The 14,952-nt window shown below is 48.1% G+C and overlaps 1 protein-coding gene across 5 annotated transcripts; it reads left to right on the forward strand.

The window, feature by feature from the left end:
- The first annotated feature begins 382 nt into the window (after nucleotides 1-382).
- Nucleotides 383-14,949, forward strand: ATRIP (ATR interacting protein). 5 transcript variants are annotated; one of them, XM_058557568.1, is made up of 14 exons: nucleotides 386-708; nucleotides 2,594-2,724; nucleotides 3,807-3,977; nucleotides 5,569-5,687; nucleotides 7,103-7,260; nucleotides 8,532-8,627; nucleotides 8,973-9,102; nucleotides 9,295-9,984; nucleotides 12,970-13,106; nucleotides 13,268-13,359; nucleotides 13,827-13,907; nucleotides 14,124-14,376; nucleotides 14,647-14,683; nucleotides 14,783-14,949. In XM_058557568.1, coding segments are annotated over exons 1-14 (2,343 nt in total). In that variant the 5' UTR covers nucleotides 386-461; the 3' UTR covers nucleotides 14,784-14,949. The 5 variants fall into 5 exon arrangements, with proteins under 5 accessions (XP_058413562.1, XP_058413545.1, XP_058413551.1 ...); XM_058557573.1 differs by having other exon boundaries at nucleotides 14,650-14,683; XM_058557562.1 differs by lacking the exon at nucleotides 14,647-14,683 and having other exon boundaries at nucleotides 385-708; nucleotides 13,271-13,359.
- Nucleotides 14,950-14,952: the final 3 nt, after the last annotated feature.

Here is a 14,952-nt window from a genome sequence, read left to right on the forward strand (position 1 = left end):
ACCAAACCCCTAAGTGCTGCCTGCCTGGGTTCACGTGCGCACTTGTGAATGTCAGGGCGAACTCCTCCAGCGTGGCTGTGTACCCACGGGATGCCAGGGAGGAAGCGCAGAGCCACCTGCGCGGTGGGGTCGGTGAGCCTCAAACCCGCAGTCCTGGTATCTCAGTTCGCGCCGCCAGAGCTCCCGCCACCGACCTTCTGAGTTCCAGGCGCCGGTACCCGAACGGCGGGGCCCAGAGGGCTGGGCGCCACCGAGGACAGGCACTCAGCTGAGCACGGCGGCGCGCTCGGATGTATGTCATTCCTCCGCGCCCGCCGGCTGGCAGCTGATTGGCCCTTAGGATCGGGGGCGTGGCCCGAGCGGCTGAGGCGAGCTGCGGCGCGCGGGCGGTTGGTCCAGGTCCTCCGTCTCGCGGCGACCAGGCCGGGCTCGGTGCCTTCGAACAGTGGCTGGCGGCAGGCATGGCTGGAACCTCCGCGCCGGGTAGCAGGAGGCGGAGCGGGCCCCCGGCGCCTAGCCCTGGCCCGCCACCCAGCACCGGGCACCCTCCGAGCAAGCGGGCCCGGGGCTTCCCCGCGGCCGCCGCCCCAGACCCTGAAGACCCTTTCGGCGCGCACGGGGATTTCACCGCCGACGATCTCGAGGAGCTCGACACCCTCGCGTCACAGGCCCTGAGCCAATGCCCGGCCGCGGCTCGGAACGTGTTCAGTGAGTGCATCTCGGGGCCTTTTCCCCAGAGGGTGGTGCAGACCTCGCCAGACCCCCCTTGATGGCTGTGGCTTCGGAACCCCAGGGCGACCGTCGCCCCCGGTGTCTTGCACCCACACTGCCCCTTCACCTTTTTAAAATATATGAACAGCTTGATTTAAGCAGCGGTTGTGTCCCAAAAGGTCCTTTGATTTTGAGGAGAAATGTATCAGGAATGTCAAACAGCTGATTTGAAATATAGAAAACTAGGTTAACATTTTACTTTAGTTTCTAAAGTTTGCCACTAGGTTCTTGGTTCTAAGCCGAGATCCTTGAAACACGGCTACCACCGCCATCGGAACCATCACTGCCTGTGCATGGGGACCCATTCTCGTGACGGGTTTGGGAGGCTCTAGATCTAATGAAGATCACGCTCTCCCTTGGGCGGCATGAGCATAAGAGAGGCCTGGCAGAGGCAAGAGATGAAAGAGTCTTATTCTTTTATACAACCAATAAATTGTACTAGGTGACTAGACCTTAGGGACTGCAGCACACTTAGTAATGAATAAAAGACATAAAGCCCTTCCTTCATGGAGCTTACGTGATAGTTGGGGAATGAGTGAAGTCTTGTGGGGCTCCCAGAAAGAGAAAGGTTTTGAGAGCACCTTGCATCTCTACTTGGATGTCTCAAAAGCATCTTAAATTCCACACAATCATTTCCTGGAAATCCAGCATGTCCAGCACACTGCCTGGCAAAGCAGATATTCCGAAAACACTCATCAATGACCAAATGTTCTGCACAACAATGACTAGCCCGCTCTCCATCAGGTGGCACAAGGCAATGGCTCCGTTTCCTTGACCATACGTCTAATTCCTTTCAAAATCCTGTAACTTTACCTTCTTATTCCTTCTCTGGAATCCATCCTCTTTGCATCATCTCTACCATATCTCTGATCTATGTCACCATTGCCCCTCCTCTGGACAACAGTCTGGACAACTCCTTGTCTCCCTGTTTCCAGTCTTGACTCTCTGCAAGTTGGACTTCACACCACAGCCACAGTGATCTTTTCAAAACTCAAATTTGTCTGTGTCTCACAGATTCACGCGAGCATCCCTACTGAAAGCCTTTAATGACTTCCCACTGCTTCTAGTATAAAGATCAAAATCTTTAACATAGCCTGCGAGGCCTAGCATGGTCTGTCCCTTTCCCACTCCCTGAATTCTAGCCACACTGACTTTCCTTCATTCTTTGAATTCTCTCTGCTTCCTTACAAGACAGAAACTTTGCAAGTTGCTGTTTCTTGTACATTGAGTGTGCTTTCCATCCATTCCCCATCCCCATTCATCTGGTTAATTCCTGCTTGTTCTTCAGCTATCAGCTCAGTCATCACTTCCTTAGGGAGGCTTGCCAATCATTCACTTGGGTCAGATCCCTCTATTATAGCCTTTCCTATATTTGTTCTCCTCTGCAGCTTTTATCACAGTTGTAATTTTACATTTATTTGTATGATTATTTTTGAATGTCCTGTAAATTCCATGATTGTAAGGACTATATCCATTTTGCTCGCTATTGTACCTTTAGAGACTAAATTGTGCCTGGCATATTATAGGTACTCAATAAATATTGTTGAATAACAGATCACAGGGTTCTAACCAGTGAGATCCCCACAGCTCCTTTCAACCTTTAGACTCTTAAAATTGAGTGGGGGATGGGGTGAGGGTAGCAGGATCTGTTATTTCATAAAGATCATTTATGAGTTTAAATCATGTTCTTAGGTTGGAGATATGTATATTGCTTACTAGATCTTTCTCTAATTTGCTTTCAAGAGTGATTCTTTTCAGCATTGTCTGGCAAAGGTGGGAAAATATTGGGTCCTGAAAAGTATATGGGAACTGTTTTTTACAGATGTTCATAAGGTCCCCAGATTAGATGGGATGTCAAAAAATCCTGCAGGGAAAAACAGAGCAAGTGTTCCAGTTAAAGATAATTTTGAATTAGAGGTACTTCAGGCACAATACAAAGAACTTAAAGAAAAGGTAAGTGACTTAATTTGTGGTTTTGTAGTTACTTCATTCACTTATGCATGTATTATAAAGCATTGTACAATAAAATATATAAAAGTTTTAAAACAAGAGCCCAGATTCATCTCCATGAAATGGAGGAAGGCTGGGGAAAGAAAGCCAGAAAATTTAGGCTGAAATAAACTAAATCCTTGGTGAACATGATGTAATCTAACAGAAATCAAAATATAGTGATGCACACCTGAAATTTATATAATGTTATAAACCAGTGTTACCTCAATAAAAAAAAAAAATATATATATATATATATAAAAGAGGGGCTGGCCCAGTGGTGTAGTGGTTAAGTCCACGCGCTCCGCTTGGGTGGCCTGGGATTTGCGAGTTCGGATCCCGGGTGCAGACCTACGCACCACTCATCAAGCCACGCTGTGGCAGGCATCCCACATATAAAGTAGAGGAAGATGGGCACAGATGTTAGCTCAGGGCCAATCTTCCTCACCAAAAAGAGGAGGATTGGCAACAGACGTTAGCTCAGGGCTAATCTTCATCACCAAAAAAAAAAGAAAAGTAAATCCTGAGATTCCTAACAGCCAAGGCAAGAAAGGAAACACTGTACACCAGATCCAAAAAGAGACACAAACTTTCTGTTTTAGCACGGAGATAAATTTATAGTATATGCCTTATATAAGGAACACAACATCATAATGGTTGCTATTTTCATTAGCAGTTTTGCAAAAAAAGCAGACATCTTTCATATGACCATCTATAGGTCCCTAGGAAAACCAAGAACATAATGTGGAATTTTAGTTCTGTGAGGTGTGTGACCCAGATTTTTTAATACCTACTGGAGCCTACAGAATCTGCATGCATAAGTGACAAGTGTGTCCTTAAGCTATGTTGCTGAATATCAGCTGTCTCATGAATGGGCCTGGCAGATCATGGTGACATCTGGTTGGTAGGGGTATATTTTGAGCACTCATTGGTCTGTAGGACATGTTTCACGTGTGCTTTCTCCGTCTCCCCAGCAACATGTTGAAACAAGTACATATATAATTTTCCCTTACAAATTTGTCACAAGATTGATTTGGGATTTACAGATGAAGGCAATGGAAGACGAAGTCCTCCTTAAAAATGGAGAAATTAAAATTTTGCGGGACTCACTGCATCAGACAGAATCCATTCTAGAGGAACAGAGAAGATCCCATTTCCTTCTTGAGCAAGAAAAAACTCAAGCACTCAGTGACAAAGAAAAGGAATTCTCCAAAAAGGTGACCCAGAGCATTTGCTTTGCTTCTTACTGACATCAGCTTATCAGCTTTGTCTGCTCACTGAGTTCCTTTAGAAGCAATGACCAAAGTTGCCTGTAAATCTTCGAGGAGGTTTTCAACAGTTGTTTGTCTTAAAGACTTTCTGGTATCAGCTAATTGCATATACTTTTCTTCCAGGCTTTGCATGTGTTTTAGCAAAGGACTTAGATGAAACTCTGCTTTGCAGGTCTTGGCAGGAATAAATCACTAGCTTAGACTTTCCAGAAACAGACTTAAATTAGGGCTTTTGGGAAGATCAGAAACTCAATTCCCTAGCTTAGGCTAAAAGGAAATAAATTGGCTTCCATAACTAAATCTGGGAAAAACAGGTGTGCTGGGGCCTCCAATGACTCAAGCTGTGCCAGAACTCATCTTTATTCTCTATGCTAAAAACAGGCTCCATCCTTATGGTAGAGGATGTGTTCTCCGGAAGCTCCTGGGCTCATATTTCATGGCTCCAGAGCAGACTGAAAACTTGGGCTCCCTCATCTCAAGCTTTAAAATTCTGGGGAAGGCTCTATTTTATCTAACCCAGTCAGGTGCCTGTCCCTGAACCAGTCACTGTAACCAAAGAGATGCTATCTCCCATTCAAATCGCATAGTCAGAGGTAGGGAAATGATGTTTCTTAGGAGAGGAAGATGCTGTTCTGAAGAAAAACAGTGGGTGTCCATCACTTTCCTTTAGCACTTCCCAATGCTTCAATCTCAAGGATGTGGAGTTTTACTCTGCCATTACTTCATTCAGCAAACTTAGCAAACTTTAAAGAAACACTAACCTTTTCCCAGCACTAACAGCAGTAGTTGCCTTTCCATATATATGATGAAGAGCAAGGGATTTGCAGTCAAAATCCAGAGTTTGAATCCAGGCTTTATCACATGCAAGTGGTAACCCCAGGGTAATGACTTAAGATCCATGACTCATTTCCCTTATCTGTTCCAGAAAATAACCAGAAGGGTTGTTGTGAGGCTTAGATGGTCCTGCACTTGTATCTGGTGCTGTGCCTGGCACAGAATGTGCTGGGGGAATGACAGCAGTTACTGCTAGCTATAGACCCTGCAGTCCAGAGCAGCAGGTCTCCCCACACTGCACAGGGTTTTGGTAATTCCAAATACTCTGCCCAGACTTTGAAGAAGACCTAGAATTGTGCACCACTACATTCATTAAAAGGTCAACACGTTATGGTGAGATATGGCACCTTGCCAAGCTCTATGCTGGGCGTTTTACATTCATCATTCTTCTTTAATCCCCCCGTATGAGAAGACAGGTATTTATGTTACAGATAAGCTCAAGTTCAGAGAGGCTGAGTAAATGGTGTGTGAACCCTCACAAACTACCTCGCAATAGTTCAGGTCAAAATATCATCCTAGAATACCATGCTGTCTTTCAGGCAGAAGGCTAAAGCTTGAGATTTTAGGACATTTATGTCACAGCAGACTTCCATACTTATTTCTCATTGTTTGTTTTTCCTTTACTAACTTGAGATTTTGAAGCCCAGAGCTATTTTTGTATATATAGTGGGGCCACTACAAGCATGTTTCTTTTGTTTTCCAGCTCCAATCATTGCAGTCTGAACTCCAGTTTAAAGATGCCGAGATGAATGAATTAAGGACAAAGCTTCAAAGCAGTGAACGAGCAAATAAACTCGCTGCTTCCTCCATCTCCTATGTCAGGTAATGGTGGTGCTGGAGGGAGGGTTCAGTTTTGCATTGTTTAGTGACAAGTCTGAAAAATAATATCAGGCTAGTCCTGCATGAAAGCCAATTAGACTCTGCCACTTGGGCATAGGTCTTCTTTCCTGAAGGCCTCAAAGGTGGTTTGGATGAGGCTTGAATGTTTTGAGGCATCACAGTGTAAAGGCCCCACATCCTAGAAGTGCTTTCTCTGTATAGGACGTTATAAACACAACTCCTTGGGACTAGAAAAGGCTGGAAAGATGATCTCCAAACTTTTGGGGTGGGCCAGTCTTCATTTTTATATAATTTGTTGCAAATAACTGATTTTGCTCCAAGCATAAGTGTATTTCAGTTCCAGCTACTTGGAAGATTTTTTTCTCATTTGCTGCGCTGGGACCTTTGTCCCACAGTCCCCGCCTTCGCTGCAGGTGTGGTCAGCTTGTTAATGGTCTGGGTCCTGCCCCCTGCCTGCTGGAGAAGTCTGGCACACTGTTGATATCAGCCTTGAAATGTGAACAGTGTGGGTCAGGGCATCTTTTTCTGGTATTGAACATTCTGCTGCCTTTGCTCACAATGGGCAGGGTGTGAAATGGAACTCTTCTTGCCTAGCATAGTCCAGGTAAGAGAGGAGAGCAGAGGGAGTCCGTCCTCACCTCTTCACACCTCACTAACAGAAGGGCCTTGGCATCGTCTGATCCAATCACAGGTTTAAGACTGCTTCTCTAACATAAAGACCCTGGTACTGAGGAACTGGCTTGGTTTTCAATTGCAAGACAAGACACAACATGCTTTTTTTTTTGGATGAGGAAGATTAGCCCTGAGCTAACATCCATTGCCAATCTTCCTTCCTCTTTTTTGCTTGAGGAAGACTGTCCCTGAGCTAACATCTGTGCCAGTCCTCCTCTACTTTGTATGTGGGACACCACCTCAGCATGGCTTGATGAGCAGTGAGTACGTCCGCGCCCAGGATCCAAACTGGCGAACCCTAGGCTGCCAAAGCAGAACGCACTAACCTGCTGCGCCACCAGGCCAGCCCCCAACACACCTCTTAATAGACCTTTTTTCTACTGAAAATCTTTGATTTCAGTCCCTGACTATTAAAAAAAGAGGTTGTTCCACGTTGAAAAGATGTTTTGGTGGAATTGGAAATAGTAATGGAATTATGGCCAATATTTTTAGGTGATTAGGAGAAGACGGAAATAAATGAAAGATTATTTCAAAAATTTGGATCAAAATGCCTTGAATTTTGTACTGCTGTCCTGACAAAGAATGACAAATATATAATAGATAAAACCTTTGGTCAAATCACCTAGACATAAAAAGTTTTAAAGCTTGCTACAAGTGTTATAACCAGATATTTTAAGTGATTTTAGCAGAATCATTACTTTGCTTTCATAGTTAACTTTTTCCAGCCCTAGGAAAAGCCCTTCTGTGGTTATAAAGCCAGAAGCGTGTTCTCCACAATTTGGAAAACCATCTTTCCCTACGAAGGAGTCTTTTAGTGCTAGCATGTCCCTTCCCCACCCCTGCCAGACAGAGCCAGGACACAAGTCCCTGGTAGGCAGAGAGGGTAAGTCAGTCTATCTATCATCTATTGCTATATAACAGATTACCCAAATTTGTGGCTTAAAACAACAATGAGTATTTATTTTCTCCTGGTTTCTGTGGGTCAACGATTCTGACAGGGCACAGTGGGGATGTTTTACCTCTGCAGGGACTGGAATCACTGAAGGCTTGTCTGGGGCTGGAGGATCTGTTTCAATAGATCCTCACTCACGTGGCTTACTCACATGACTGGCAATGGAATTCCTCTCCAATGTGGGCCTCTCCACAGGGCTACTTGAGTGACCTCATAACCTGGTGGATGGCTTCCTCTAGAGCTCACAAACCCAGAGAGAGAGCTGAGTGGAAGCTGTCCTTTTTATGGCCTAGCCTCAGAAGCCACATAGCATCACTTCTGCCACATTCTGTTTGTCATAAGCCAGTCACTGAGGCTGGGCCACATTCAAGGGGAAGGAAACTAGGCTGCGCTTTTTGACGGGAGGTGTGTCAAAGAATTTGCAGGCATGTTTTAAAACCTCCACAGTCGGCATCCATTGACATGCCAGAAACACAGCTAATGTGCAGGGACATGTGTTCCTTTCATAGCCCAGCCTTGACATTGTACAGCTCAGTCCAGACTGAGGGAACACTACTGCTTTCTAGAGATAGACAACCTAGCATTAGTGCTTTTTCACTCTGAGACTGTGCTATGCCAATTTATCTTGTAATTCAGATACGTTGCCTCTCTTCTACCTGCCGTGAGCTCTCTGACAACCGCAGCCACTCACATTTTTGGCATCTAGGAGATACAGGAGCGGTATAGGGAGGGGTTATAAGCAGGCAGTTAGCCCACCAGCCTGGCCGTGAGTCTCTGTGACACTACTCACTGGCTTAACCTCTGTGCCTCAGTTTTCCTATATGTAAAACAGAGTTGATGGTAACACCTCCTCATAGGGTTGCTGTGAGGAATGGATGAGCTAATATGTGTAAAGCTCCTAGAACAGTGTCTGGCACGTAATAAGCACTATATAAATATTAGTGGTTACTGCTTTTATGTTATTGCCTCATTTTGAAGTAGGCAAACAACTTAATTTTCTTTTCCTTTCCTTTCTTTGTGTGAGTTCCTGTTTACTTGAGGAAGGCAAAAGATGCAAGTGTTCTTGAGTTACTTTGACTCTTGTTTTGATATAAGGCTGAAGAAGTAGAACAATCTGTGTTTTAAACTCATTACATTTAAGAGTTTCTGATATGCCTGTGCTTTTGTGCTCAATTTTTGATTTACATTTTATCTGGTTTCAGAGAATAAGACCCACAGTCTGGGAAGTGACCCCATAAAGCAAGAAGAGTCCCAGAAAAGTCTTGTTGACAGCTGTATGCATTCATTGAACACTCAAGGTACCAGAATCCCTGCTCTTGCTGCAGGAGGCCTGCATGGCTCTAGTTGTCCTCTTGATGCTGCAGTAGAATTGCCCAGGGAACTGTCTGGGGCTCTGAGAACCAGCATTCCAGACAGTCCTTTAGAGGGTCCAGGGGAGTAGTAGTCTGTGACTTAAGCAGAAGACTGTAAAGTTTACGGGCCCAAGAGCAGGTATGTCCGAGCACCTTCAGCACCCACAGGCGTCTCAGTGGGGCTTAGTGGCAGCTTAAAGGATAGTCAGCTTCCAAGGAACCTTTTCCTTCTGAGGCCATAGAAAAGGCCTCCCACATCAGCACCTTCTAGAGTCACCTTGTCTTCTGCAGGTTCCATTTTGATAAACCTTCTCCTGAAGCAGCCTTTGGTCCCAGGGTCATCCCTGGGTCTGTGCCACCTCCTGAGCAGTTTTTCTGAGGCTCCTACCAGCACCCTGTTGCAGCCACCAGCGTTTGGCAGGTAAGCATAAGACTCTTAAAGAGCTTGCTTAGGAAGGAGTTTCCAGGCAGCAAGTCCCTTTCTGGTCCTGGCCAGCCTAGAAGGTCTGTGTGCTGGGCAGGGAAACTAGAAAATTTGGCAGGTAGGTTGTTGGGGGCCCTTGACCTTATCTCTGTCTCACCCTTGTGTGTTTTCTTTTGTGTTTGTTGCTAGTACCTTGACTGGGATGTCAAGCCTGAGGACCACAGGTTCTCGTGATGGGTCATTTCCCCTGTCGGCCCTGAGAGAAGCACAGAACCTGGCACTTACTGGACTGAATCTGGTTGCCAGGAATGAAGGCTCATGTGACAGAGACCCAGCAGAGGGAGGCAGAAGGGCCTTCCCGCTCTGCCAGCTTCCTGGAGCTGTGCATCTCCTCCCCCTGGTACAGTTCTTTATCAGCTTACACTGCCAGGCTCTGCAGGATTTGGCAGCAACCAAGAGAAGCGGAGCACCTGGGGACTCACCAACACATTCCTCCTGTGTGAGCTCTGTGGTAGATGCCAGCCCCGAGGACTCAGTTTGCAACCTGGAAAGCTTCTCTGTGGCTTCACTTAGCATTCTTCAGCACCTGGTATGCCACAGCGGAGCAGTCGTCTGCCTGTTACTGTCAGGAGAGGGGGCAGATTCTGCTACTAGGGAAGGAAACCAGAGCGTGGTTCACAGACGTGGTCATAGGGATGTGACCTCAGCCCCATGGGGGCTTGCCGATGACCAAGGCCAGCATCCACTGTTGAAGACGCTTCTTCACCTGTTGGCTTTCTCTTCTGCAGCAACAGGTCACCTTCAAGCCAGTGTCCTCAACCAGTGCCTTAAGGTTTTGGTGAAATTAGCTGAAAACGCTTCCTTTGATTTCTTACCCAGGTATAATGCAACATGGAAGTCATGATTCTTTGTGGGTCTTACCTGACCTCTTGAGGTCTATCCTGTGGCCCTTGTACTTTGCTCACATCTTGACTTATCTGTACTGTTCAATTCTAAGCCTTGGTTGCGGTTCTAAGACTTTGTTCAGGGAGTTCTGAAGTGATGGGAAGTGGGGCCAGGTGTTGGGAGAACCACGGAAGTGGTTTATTTGGCTTAATTCTGCCTCTATACAGCAGGTAAGCAAAAGACACATATGATAACAAGAAGGCTGTTAACCACTATTGAAGAGTGTCCCAGGATAGACAAAGGCTGAACCAAGAGGCCTTTGAACCTGGGACATAGATCAGGTGAAGACCATGTATCACAACCACATTTAAGTTTGGTGGGGCGTTCCCTAAGGAAGCAGAGGGTATGGGGAGGGTCTGCAGCCCACAGGCTGACCTTGCTGGAATCTGCCCACCATCATTGTGACCATTGTGCTCTGGCATGAGCCACAGGTTACTTGCTCCTTTCAGGTTTGTTGGAAGTGGTAGTATAGTGAACCTAGCTCATGAACACTATTGTCATAAATTCCTGACTTGGGATTCCAGAGCCTCAAGACTGGGAGGAACCGTAAACACCATCCAGCACATCCCCTCGTCCAGTAATCCCATCTGCCCCTCAGCACTCCACCGAGAGGCCAATTCCTATGATGGAAAGACTCCACTGGCTGCATGTATCTGAAGTCTTTTAGTCTGAGCTCAACATACCTGTTTTGTAAAAACACTTCTGGATCCTGGGTTCCATCTGAATGTGTTCTGGCTGGTCTGGTCCATCTAAAGGTGGTGCTCAGAGCTGGACACAGTACTGCAGTGTAGGGTGGGCAACACAGTAGGCGCAGAACCGTGGCCCAGGTGCCTGGTGGGGCCAGCTCATAGTGGCTGGTTGCTTGTTTCATATTTGTTTCATGAATGAATTCCAGGAAGCATGTTTTTACCAGTTCTCTTTGTAGGGACACCATCCTTCCATTCCTATTGAGCTTGTCCACAAGGACATCAAAAAATAGCCATTTAATGGGTGCTTACTACAGGCCAGACACAGGGTGCCTTCCATTCACTAGCTCATGTGACACCCTCAGAGCCCTGCATCCTCACATCTAGTGCAGAGCTTAGCTCACCGTAAGCACTCAGTACTTGTGGAGTGAATAAATCCTGTGTTGAGGTAGAGAAACTTGTCTGGACTCCCAGAGGGAGCATGCTGGGTGGGTTTCAAGCCAGTTAGTCTCCTGAGCCATTGCCCTTGATCACTGACACCACCTCCCACTCAGTACTTCTTTTCAGAATTCCTTCATGCTTGCAAGCTGAACCCCACTGCCACACAGCTTCCTGATCGCCTTGGAGTAAAAGCTAGGGACGGGTGCCACCAAGGCGCTAAAGCAATATGCGATGCAGTACAAGTAGCCACACAGGCTGCAGTCTCTTATGAAGGGCACCCTGCATACCCAGGCTTGAGGGCAAATCATCCCCTTAGACCTTTGTCTTCCTGCTGCTGCTTTTATAGCCATAGGTCCAACGTTGTTCCATAGGTACTGGGATGGCAGGGGCTTTTGAGCAAATAGGTCTCACTTCAACCAGAGCAGCATGACTGTTATCGATTGTGTGTTTGAGGGCTCTGTAAAAAAAAAATTCACTTAAAAAGAAGGCTCTGATGCTATCAAAAAGTAATTTGGAAACCACTGTGTTGTATACAAAGATGGATTTTTCTTGCAGATAGTTTCAGGGGCTTTAGTGGACGAGTTAGGGGCCACTTGTAGTCTAATAATGAAACTGGGTAACAACCAGGTTAAATTCCAGTTTCCCACAAACTTCCACACTCCCTGGAGACTGAAAACATTCAACTTCTTGTCTGCTGTACAGGATTTGCTCTAAAATGAATTCACCCCCAATAGTGAGACCTTGCTTCCTAATGGCGAACTACTGAGGAATATTCTTACCCTTTGATGCTTTGTGCTAAAACACTGCAGATGCACGAAGGGGGACACACACAGAATTGCCCCTCTCTCCACCCACAAGGCTGTGTGGGTTGAGCAAACAACAGTGGTTGTCTTGGGACTTGGTTCCTTGGTAATAGCTGTCCCTTTTCCCCCGAGACTTAGGGGAGAGTGTGCCCAGAGTCCCTTATGCCAAGTGAGCACCTTATACTTGGTGGCAGAGGAGCTGGTGTTTTCTGACAAGTGGAGAAAATGGTCTTCCTTGCTCAGTGAGTGGTCTCATAAGATTCAACCATAGCCAAGTCCTCGTTTGTCACTTCTAGAGCCGGGCCAGTCCTTTGGTGGTGGGCACAGGACATTTCTCTCACACCCAAGTTAAGACCTGCCTCCCGGGCCGGCCTGGTGGCGCAAGCGGTTAAGTGCACATTCCGCTGCGGCGGCCCGGGGTTCGCCAGTTCGGATCCTGGGCTTGCACCGATGCACCGCTTGGCAAGCCATGCTGTGGCAGCGTCCCATATAAAGAGGAAGATGGGCACGGATGTTAGCCCAGGGCCAGTCTTCCTCAGCAAAAAAAGAGGATTGGCAAATGTTAGCACAGGGCTGATCTTCCTCGCAAAAAAAAATATAAATAAATAAAACAAAAAGATAAAAAAAAAAAAAAAAAAAGACCTGCCTCCCTATTTGGGAGCAGAGGCAGGAAAGAGCCCAGGAGCAGTGTGGAGGCCAGGCACCCCAGGTCCAAGTAGGCATCCCCCGTTTACTAGGTGGCGCTCTGCCAGGTAAGGGCCCGTCATCTCCAAGTCACAGCAGTCCCGTGGTGAAGGGTGGTACCTACTTATTCACACGAAACAAGTATGAGCAAGTAGGTGGTGGTCGGCCAACATTTGAACCCCGGGGCTGAACCAAGTCTCTTTGTACTGGCTTGCTCGAATTTCCTGTGACATCTAGTGAAAAACGAGGGTGCATTATGGGATTGGGTTGGAAGTGTCACGTCTCTCGGGGCCCCTGTGTTTTAGATTCCAGTGTGTGTTCCGGGTGCTGCCACAGTGCCTCAGCCCAGAGACACCCCTGCCTGGTGTGCTGCTGACTGTGGAGCTCCTTTCCCTCCTGGTGGACCATGAGAAGCTCGTGCCTCAGCTCTGCTCCCACTCAGGTAAACAGGGCAGGGCGCAGGTGTCTCGACTGCTCCAGCAGGTTGGAGGGAAGGGTGGTGGCAGGGACAGGTCAGAGGCCTCCTGAGGGCTTCTGCAGCTTGTACCCCAGGCACTGGGTGTGAAGCGGGACCCTGAGTGAGAGGTGGGGCATCCTTTACAGAAGGCTGCCTCCTACTGCTGCTATACATGTACATCACGTCAAGGCCTGACAAAGTGGCTTCGGAGACACAGTGGCTTCAACTGGAACAAGAGGTAAAAATGCCAGAGCCCTTTCTGTGGACTGCTCACCACCCCATCCCACCCTAAGAGCCACTTTTACTCCTTCCTCTGGGGAGAAAAGGAGATTTAATTTTCGTAACAAGAGGTTAGCCGTTAATAAGGTAAACTCATTTTGGGGGCTCCACACTACACAGATGCAATACAGGTGGACCCCAGGGTGCCCTGGGACTTGGCAAAGTAGCCTGATAACTGATTTTACCCGGCTTTGGGGTCTGATGGCTGGAGGTGGGCCTGGAGGCAGTGGGGTCATTGGTGAGACACACGTGTTGGTCCTGAGTCTAGCCTGGGAAGGCCCCACAACACCACCTCTAAGACCCGATTTATGCAGACAAGCAGTTGCTAAGGCACCTGGAGCTCTTGTAGGAGAAGACTGAAACAGCCCTCGCTGTGATCAGGGTCTCATTCTGCCATGGATGTAACAGAGGCTGTTCTTGTTCTAGGCTGTGTGGCTCCTGGCTAAGCTTGGTGTGCAGAGCCCCTCCTCCCCGGTCACTGGCTCCAACTGCCAGTGCAACGTGGAGGTAAGTGCCCAGGGGCAGGCAGGGCCGAGAGCGTGGCAGCTCTCTTGGTGGGTAAGGTGCAAGGACCTGTGCAAGGACCCCATGCTCCTTCTAACCCTGGTGCCACCACTCAGAACCCTCCTCACCTGGGGTGGCTAGGAAAGATGCTGCCCAGCTGAGCAAGGTGTTAGGGTGCAGGAACTGTGAGACCTGACCTCAGTCTGTGCCCTCCCCCAGGTGGTGAGAGCGCTCACGGTGATGCTGCACAGACAGTGGCTGACAGTGCGGAGGGCAGGGGGGCCCCCAAGGACTGACCAGCAGAAGCGGACAGTGCGGTGTCTGCGGGACACGGTGCTGCTGCTGCACAGCCTGTCCCAGAAGGACAAGCTCTTTAGTGTGCACTGTGTGGAGGTCCTGCATCAGTATGACCAGGTGATGCCAGGGGTCAGCACGCTGATTCGAGGGCTTCCTGACGTGACAGACTGTGAAGGTGAGCCGGCAGGAGGACCCCTCCCTACCTCAGCCCCAGGTGGGGTTTTCCCTCAAGTTCGTGGCCAAGTCAGACTTCCCGGCCTACGTCACAGTCCTCCATCCACCACAGCCTTGGCCAGCACTGGGGTCATTCTTATCTTCCTGCTCTGGTTCTTCTCTGTGCATATTAGGCTGCCTTTTGCTCACATCTGTTGAGCTGGCCTGGCAGAGCCAGGGTTTTTCCAGAAACATCCCTGTCTGAATTGCCTTTGTATCATTTTGCTTGCAGTAGCTGAGGGAGCAAGGCCTGGGCGTGGAAGGGACTGGTTAGTTCCTCTGGGCGTGGGGGGAGGAAAGGTGGGACCTCCCCCAGTCCCCAGCACCTTCAGGCCTTCACCAGAGGACGCTCTTCTTTTTTGGCTCAGAGGCCGCCCTGGATGACCTCTGTGCCGCTGAGCCCGATGTGGATGATCCCGAGATGGACTGTGGTTGAGGCCTGTGAGCATCGAGCCACATGGTGGCACCAGCACCACTACTCTCCTCACCTTGTCAACTGATTAAAAGCAGTGACCGGCTGTTTGAGAACAGGCCAGCC

This window comes from Diceros bicornis, chromosome 2, assembly GCF_020826845.1.
Source record: "Diceros bicornis minor isolate mBicDic1 chromosome 2, mDicBic1.mat.cur, whole genome shotgun sequence".
In the NCBI taxonomy this organism is placed as follows: Eukaryota; Metazoa; Chordata; class Mammalia; order Perissodactyla; family Rhinocerotidae; genus Diceros; species Diceros bicornis.